Source organism: Enoplosus armatus, chromosome 1 (assembly GCF_043641665.1).
Source record: "Enoplosus armatus isolate fEnoArm2 chromosome 1, fEnoArm2.hap1, whole genome shotgun sequence".
NCBI classification, from domain to species: Eukaryota; Metazoa; Chordata; class Actinopteri; order Centrarchiformes; family Enoplosidae; genus Enoplosus; species Enoplosus armatus.
In genome coordinates this window covers 5,217,421-5,225,965 of record NC_092180.1, presented here as the reverse complement: position 1 = coordinate 5,225,965, position 8,545 = coordinate 5,217,421, and the positions used below count along the sequence as shown (strand labels likewise).

The 8,545-nt window shown below is 39.7% G+C and overlaps 1 protein-coding gene across 1 annotated transcript; it reads right to left on the bottom strand.

Annotated features, from left to right (window-relative positions):
• Positions 1 to 428: 428 nt before the first annotated feature.
• slc35c1 (solute carrier family 35 member C1) lies at positions 429 to 2,751 on the bottom strand. The gene is made up of 2 exons (XM_070907441.1): positions 2,217 to 2,751; positions 429 to 1,312 (listed from the first exon to the last, which is right to left on the bottom strand). The coding sequence occupies exons 1-2, from the start codon at positions 2,734 to 2,736 to the stop codon at positions 732 to 734; spliced, it is 1,101 nt and encodes a 366-aa protein (XP_070763542.1). The 5' UTR covers positions 2,737 to 2,751; the 3' UTR covers positions 429 to 731.
• Positions 2,752 to 8,545: the final 5,794 nt, after the last annotated feature.

Genomic DNA, 8,545 nt, shown 5'->3' with positions numbered 1-8,545 from the left:
CTCTCTTTCAGTCTGCCCCACTTTAGTTTTGAAACGCAAATATATTTTCATAGACCATGTGTCATCACCTATGCTTTAATGACTCAACCCAGAAACATAATGTGCTGAAGCAAATATGTACATGTGCATGAGTACAACAGCTTAAAATGCAGGAGTCTTCTCTTTGGAGATAAAAAGCGTATTGTATGTCAGTCCCACTGACACAAGGTTTCTGATTACCTTGCCTCCTCTATAAACTACAGGATATTACACTTCCTGTTGTCTTGGCTTTGTTCATATTTGAGGAAGCAGGCATGTTCCTTGCCAGAGGCTACCCTAAAAACATTAACAAGATAGTAACATACATTCATAGAAATGGCGTGTAAAAAAGTTTCGCTGACGCCAAAACCCTCAATCTGAGTAAATACACCCTCCCCATGAATAAAAACATTATTTTTTTCCTTCACTTGTAGACTAGACCATAAAAGACACACTATTATATTTCTGTCATTTCATTTTAAAAAATAATGGTAAAAAGGCCCCAAATGAATGTGAATAGATTTAAATAAAATATATATACAAATTCCTTCAAGCTGTAAGTCAAACTGTATAAAACCACAAGACTATTAAACCCAACCATCACTGATTCCATGTATACATCACTTCAGTCACATATCAGTCATATTCTAAATATTTTACATTCTCACACAACATGGATTAAAAAGCTGAAGGTTTCTCAGCCTAGTTACTGGTTAGACTCCCATGTTGCCTTTCTCCCCTGCCAGCAGTTTTTCCCTAGCCGAGTCCTGAGGGTCTTTGCGGGGGGTCTTCTTCATTTCTAGACTTTTGACCCAAGTGTAGGCTGACGAGCCACATAGCACCATCATGTTACTGGTCCACCACAGCAAGCTTTTGCTGGAAGAGTTGTACACCACCGCAATAACAGTCTGCGCACAGGCCTTTGCTGTCCCTGAGACATTGTGCGTGAGTGGACTGGTATACTTGATCTGGAGGCCCGTGACGTAGCCAATGGCGAAACCAAACACTCCTCCGAGTGTCATCATACCCCAAAACCCGAGGTCGCTGAGGTGGCTGAAGCTGGCGAGACGGCCCAACTCTCCAAACACAAGAATGAGCGGCAGAAAGAGGATGCAGGCATTAATGTTGTTGTAGTAGGACAGTTTCCAGATGTTTCCGTCCACTGCTGGCATCACCTTCTTGGTGTAGATGGCGTTCAGAGAGACAAAAGCGCTGGCCAGCACCCCAAAAAAGACGCCTGACCAGGAGAGAGACCCGGCCATGCCTTCCTGGTCCACACCGAGCCAGAATCCACCTGAGAACCATGGACACACAAGACTGATATCACAGCAACTCAATACAGCATTTTTAACACTGGGATGCTGTCAGCTGAATTCCAGCACCAAAATATCTCAATATCTTTCTCACCAGTACTTTACAGTGAGTCATTCAATTTTGATAGAAACTAGGGCTTCAAAAAATTATCTTTAAAAATTTTTAATAATAATTTGTGAGCTAAATGTTGACTCATTCTATGCAGCAATTAGGTTTTGAATGAGTCAATGACAGAAAGTAAATATTATAGCATATATGGCCAAAAGTAAGTGGACATTTCTGTTCACAAATGTTTGTGTAATTGTGACATTTTAATGTGAAAGCACACACTGATATTTTAGATAAATATTTCAATATGACAATGAAGGCCCCCGTGCACAAAGCAAGGTCCACTAAATTAACAGCTTTCAGCAGTTTGGTGTTGAAGAACTTTACAGGCCTGCACAGAACCATGACCCCAACCCCATCCAACATTTTCAGGATGAAACTAGGAAAGCTGATCGCCAGCCAGCCCTTATCGCCCAACATCAGTAACCACCACCTCACTAATGCTGGTGTGGCTGAATGAGAGCAAATCCCTGCAGCCAGGTTCCATATTCTTATAGAAAGCCTTCCCAGAGGAGCGGAGGCTGTAATAGCAGCATGTTAATGTCCATCATTCTGAAATGAGGTCTTTCAACGATCACATGGGTGTAATGCTCTGGTGTCCACATACTTTTGGCCTGTGCACGAGGATAAGTAAATAGGTAAATATATTTCTGACAGTATCCATTAAATGCAGAATACTGTCAGATGCAAAGTGAGACTCATCATTTCTTACATATCTATAACAGAGGAAATACTGCGTTATAATCCACATCCAGGAAGAAAGAAAGTCAGCATACCTAGTATGATCCCACAGCACAGTAACGCTTGGACTGATGTGGTTTGTTTCAGGATAACGTACGATAGCAGCACATTGAAAACTGTGCTGAGTGAACGGCCGACCGTGTAGAAAGCCACTCCGACATATTTCAGGCACAGGTTGTTGAAGGTGATCATGCCAATGAACACAATGGAGAGCGGCAGGACCTCCCGGGACGTCTTCACGTCGAATCTGACCGACGGGAAGTCGATGAGTCCCGGGCACAATCTGGACAGCAGCTGCATGAGCCAGCACAGTCCAACAGTCACCACACACTGATAAAAAGTGACAAACAACGGCGCATCCAAGTCTCGGTTGTCCAGCAGATAATTATTAAGGAACACCATTGTTATGGAAACAAACCAGTACAGTGCAACCACAGCTGCTATTCTAACAGCTCGGAGTATGAACGTCTCTCCATGTCCGTCCTGGTCCATTGATTCCGAGCCGGCCAGAGCCATCCTCAAGATACTGGACCGCTTCAGTTGTGCTCTGTTCATGATTACAGAGAAAGAAGAACGAGCTGGGTAGAAGCTGGAGCATTTACGTGAGCTAACTAATGTGTAGCGACAGAGCCGGCAGCGCTACAGTGACTGTACTACACAAACATGATGGCAGAGTTCCGCTAACGGCAACAACAAAAAGACTTCCGATCTAATATTTTCAGAATAAAAGATCCTTTCCACAAATCTAGTTCCACAGCTAAATGTAACTCCTACTCTTTGAAATTTATTATATATGAATGCAACTGGTCTGTATGTGTTATTATAAGTTTGTTTCTACCTTTGGCCTATATTGAAAAGTGACTGTAAAATGCGAAGGTGAACTAGAAAGTTGTTGCAAGTAAAAAGTCTAGCTGTCCTGCATTTCATGCTGACGTTTAGACATAAAGAAGAAAAAAAAATGCATGCATTGAAAATCAACCATAGTTTTGCATTTGAGACTCAAATGAAAGTCACAATTCTTTACTAATCAAATGTATGGGATCCTTTTCCAAAATGATTGTCACAAATGCATTTGTCAAAACTGCATATCTGTCGATATTTCATTACAGATCTTTTTAAAATCAGAGTCAGTCATTTCTTTCACTAGATGGGTGTTGATGTCAAAATATAAAAGAAATTTAATGTTTTTCCAATTCCTCACTTTTATCTTGAAGGTAGACGCACAAGCCGGAAGTCTCCTTGACCGTGACTACTTCCTTGTTTGAGCCATTTTTTAAATTATGTTTAAAGAGATAGTGCCCCTGAATTTCAGTTGTATTTACAGATTCAAATATTGTCTGTAGTATTCCCGATTCTTTCAATAAACAATTTCTGACCTCTCATAATAATAAATAATAATATAAGTAGTTAACTTATCTTGATGTCACAGCTAGCAGTACATTGCAAGTTATAGTTAAACTAGTAACTAGTTTTGTTTTTTAATATCACCTGCCATAAAAATCTATTACATTTTGTAAATTTGATTGGGTGTATGATGCATTGTCAAAACGGTTCTCATAGCCTACCTTAAGTTGTCGGAGATTGCTCTGTATTTGATAAGTCCAGCGTGGAGAAACAATGTCTATAAGGAAGTGCCTCGTCTTTTTATGTTTTCGCCTACCCCTCCCTTGAGGCAACAGAACAGGTGGCTTTTGTATGCTGGCATTTCCTGTTATTCACAATTTGCCCTATCAAAAGATGGTGCATGGAACAAACATGGAAGAATATTATAATACATTATATCAATAAATACAATACAATACAGTCCAATACAATAAAGGGTTTGAGAACCACTACTGAGAGTGCTAACCTGAGTCCCATGTGGAGGGTGTGTAAAGTCATGAGGGCAATGAAAGAATTTCGGCCTGATTCTCTTTTGTTGTTACATTTCTAGTTATAGTAGTTAGTAGTAGTAGTAGTATAGTTATCTGTCAGGAGGAACCTGCATTATGTTTTAGGCTTTGCTTTGCTAACTAATTTTCAAAACTCACAGGCAGCCAAAGAAAAGAAAAGAAAACAAGAGCAATGTCACGTCTCAAGCCAAACAGTAAATGTTTGAACAGCACAAAACCTGAATTGGAGCGAGTTTTTGAAATAGGAGTCAGTGCTTGAAGGGAGTGTGGGTGTCATGTCAGTTTTTCAGGTCTAGTAGTCAGGGAACACTCAGCAAGGTTTTCAGAATTAAAACCAATGTAATATCATCAAAAAGTATCACTTTATTTGCTCATGAAGGCCTATTTTACTATGTACAATCTTTGTGTTCACATGTCTTTACTTTCAGTTGTCATAGGTTTTGATTTCATTTTAGGTACTGACTTATGTCAGTGTGCATGTTTGTAGAGCGTTTTGATGGTGGAGCAGAATAAGCCAAACCCCAATGCAATATCGGTCATATATGTGTTACCTCCCAAAAAGTTTTTCTGTAAAAACCATATTCTCATTGGCTTACCTTCAACATTCTGGTTTTATTTCAAAGAAGGGCAGACGATGTTTGAAGATGAGCATATTGTATACATTTGGCATAATTTAAGCTGTAATTAATTCAATAAAAAAACATCTGTAAAAGTTAAACAAATAATGACACCAAGGAGTAAACCTCAGTGTTAACTTACAGGATTGTTTAGCTGACTCTATATTCTTTTGGGCGTGGTCGATGGTGCTTCTGAGGCATAATTTCCTGCTGCACCTTCTGCCATCTGCTTCAATCAACCCATAATCTGTAATGAGATGTGTGCTAATAAAGCCAATGACAGTTCCACCAATCCGCTTTTCTCAAAAATCCAAGTTACTTTTCAAGATGGTATCCCACTAAAATAGTAAAAAATATATTTATCCTATTTTGATAGATGATAGATAATAATAATATGAATAATAATAATAATATCCCTTTGTGTGATTTTGGTATGATTTGTTTTATTAACTTTTATATGCTGTATGTAGGCAGCAGCAGGAATTCACAGTTCACTAATATGTTACTACTGTACCGAAGCCTCAAGACAGTAGGTGGCAGCAAATAATCAATGTTGATTATACGGCTGGCTGCAGGATTATGAACTCAGACTGACACCTAACTCGTGCAAACGCATGTACTTGCATAGTGACATAGTTTCTTAATAGTTAATGAAACAATACACAGGGGGGAAATTGTATTTTCAACAAGGAACAGTGAAACACCTCAAAACACGACCACCACGACAGCTACCTGTATGACAGGTTGTTTTTTATGCATTCGGACACCGATCTTTTCTCATTAAGACTACTGGATTGCCCAATTCACTTGGCTCAGAAAAGCAGCCCCTGGTCAAAATGTTGCCGCTGGGCAGCATGGTGGCACAGTGGTTAGCACGGTCGCACGGGAGGTAAAGCTGGTTAGAGGGGGTTGGGGGTTGGGGGTTGGATCCCTGGCCTTGAGCAAGACACTGAACCCTAAGCTGTTCCCGATGGAGACCAGCACCTTGCATGGCAGCTTGGTCGCCATCGGTGTGTGAATGTGTGAGTGAATGGGTGAATGAGACTTAGCTGTAAAGCGCTATGTAAGTTAGATCACTTTACCATTCCTTGGATCTCTGTAAAGACTACTGTCTGTGAAGCTTGGAATATATATTCTTTTGCATTATTGTTTTTATTTGACAGTGAATACATACAGGAAATGTTGTGAGAGAAGTGAACCCTCCTTTCGGATACAAACCAGGGACATTGTAATTAGTGGCATCATAGGCCAGTAATCTCAGAGGACACATAGGTCTTTTGTATACATATTTACTTTCACTTGTAGTTTTTCATGTGTTTTCTCAATGCTGATAAAAGTGAGGTTAAAAAAAAACTATAGTAATATAGTAAAGTTTAACTTGCACTCCACTTTCCTGTCCAGACCTAGTGTCAAACCCCTTGTCTTCCTGCTGTCAGCGTTCTCCTGCTACACAGTTGTAGGCTTGCTCAGTTGCTGGAAAATTGCTGTAAGTGAATGTTGTCTGTTGGTGTTATATTTTCTGCCACAGTACACAGCAAGTCACTTTGCTGGTGTACCATTGTTAGCCGCTGAGTTGGTAAGCTATGCCCAAGGACTCATATGTGCTCTCAGCAAGGATGTAAAACTCCATCTTCCTCCAAGAAGACATTTGTGCAGCCTGACTCAGCCTATACAATACATCCATCAATTGGTGTCTGACCCTTCATTGTGCTCCCTTTTGCTTTAAGTTTGCTCTTCACAAGATGGTCTGCCTCCCTGACCCCTGTCAGCTGGGGAGATTTCCACACTTTATTAGCAAGCACAGAAATGGAGGCAAGATGCAGCTGGCAGGATCTTGGATCATGGACATTCTGGAGCATCTACACTGTACAGTAGTAAATCTCCACCCAACATTTCAGTGCGAAATAAAGAATAAGTTATATGTTATGTTATGTTATGTTATAATACCTAGACACCAGAGGCTTGTGCCTAATTCTGGATCTCAAAAATGACGATGACAATTTGAAACAATAAAAATGTTGAAATAATGCTTGTTTTGCAGCACTGTACATATTTCATGCTTAACAACAACAACAACAAGCAGACAAAAGCCCTACAGGCTTCTAATCGTCCCCTGTAATTTTGACCTTTTAACAGACCTCCACACAACTGCAAAAAGCTTGTATCCTATTATTTGTTAAATTTGGCTGATAAATAATTAATTGGTACACGGATGAGTGAAAAGACAAGGAAGCGGCCTTTTCCCAGACCAAAGACAATAGACCTCCTTTTTACTAGAACCATGGTTTTTATTATTAATGACACCACTATCATTAACTGAGGCCGTTGTGACTACGGTTTCAGTAACACTGCATGCCTTACCCAATGTCTGTGTTGTGCAGGTCTATATTGCTGTTCATAATGAATCTTCCAGCAAGTGGGACGAATAGACATCAGGCCAGCAAGGGTGAGCTGTGTGGTACAGTCCACAGGGCAGCTTAATTTCAAACACATATAATCCCCCCTTGTGGACCAAAGCTGGTTTCCCAGTTACACTGCTTTTACTACTTTGATCTCCCTGTGGTTGTAACAACCTCTGCTTTCTCGCTGTCTAGAGAAAGAAAGAGCAGGAGGTCCTCCTTAAGAGTGTTTCATGACAATTGGAGTGTTATAATAGGCTTGGTAGAAAAAAAACAGGTGGATGGACAAAAACATAAAAATGCCCAGTTATGTGTGTGTTGTGACTCCAGGGTTTGAATGGATACAGTTAGTACACTGCAGTACACTGTAATGTATGTGTGTCCTGAATTTCATTTACAAGAGATAGCATCTCTTAAGCAGTACAACTTGTAAACATTTATAAATTCCATGCGTCGAAGCGGGATCTAATGATTTACTGATAAATTACCATAGACCTTTACCTGAATGACCCCATCCATGTTTTATCACTGAAGACAAGACACATTACGGTTAAAACAGAGTACAATTTGACAGCAACAGACCTCAACACCTTGCTAAAGTGATTATCTTTTGTGTTGTTCACCAACCTATTTTGTACTGGAGAACAGTTATATTTCTCTATATTGAAAGAAAAACTGATGAAGAGATTAAAGTCCAGTCTTTCTAATTATAAGAACAACCACTTAATAAGAGCAAAACCTTGGTAGGTCAATAATTACTCCTCTCTTGGTTTTGGTTCGCTAAATTAGCCAGTTAGCATTCTGGCTGTTAAATGTGTGTGTTTTTTCTCTGTTATCTTTCATGTTATGAAATATAAAACACCCATAACATTTATTCAGAGGTGACTGATATTGTTTACGCCCAAATCATATCTATTTATGACAGAAAGAAAGAAATGTAACCCCAAACATTCAAGCTGCCTTTCTCATGGGACTATCAAGCTTTGTGAGAATCATTTGTCCAAGCTAGATTAATGGGAGAAAATGATGCAAATGTGTTCAATTGGCTAAGAAAAGCTACTTTTGTTCCTGTTGAGTTGTTTAAGTGTTCATATTGCTATAGTTGGCCAGGATTTCTTCACCATGATTATATCTTGTCAATGTGTCTAAAGCCACTACCTGTGGTGAGAATTGAAGTGAAAGGCATTTAATTGAGGGGACATTTCTTTGGCCATCACGGCACATAAAACATGCTTGTAAGACTTTTAGAGCCGAAAAAGGAGGACATCCTCCTGAAAAACTAAGACCATAAAACAGAAATGAGCAATCCTCTCAGAATTAAATAGCACCATAGAGCTATTAAGAATCCCTTTAACTATTCAGTTTAAGCTGACCATCGTCCTCTTAGCTCTGCAACATAAAATACAGCTGCAGTATATATGCAGATGTCCTGTTTGTCACTGTCAGACTGACATGT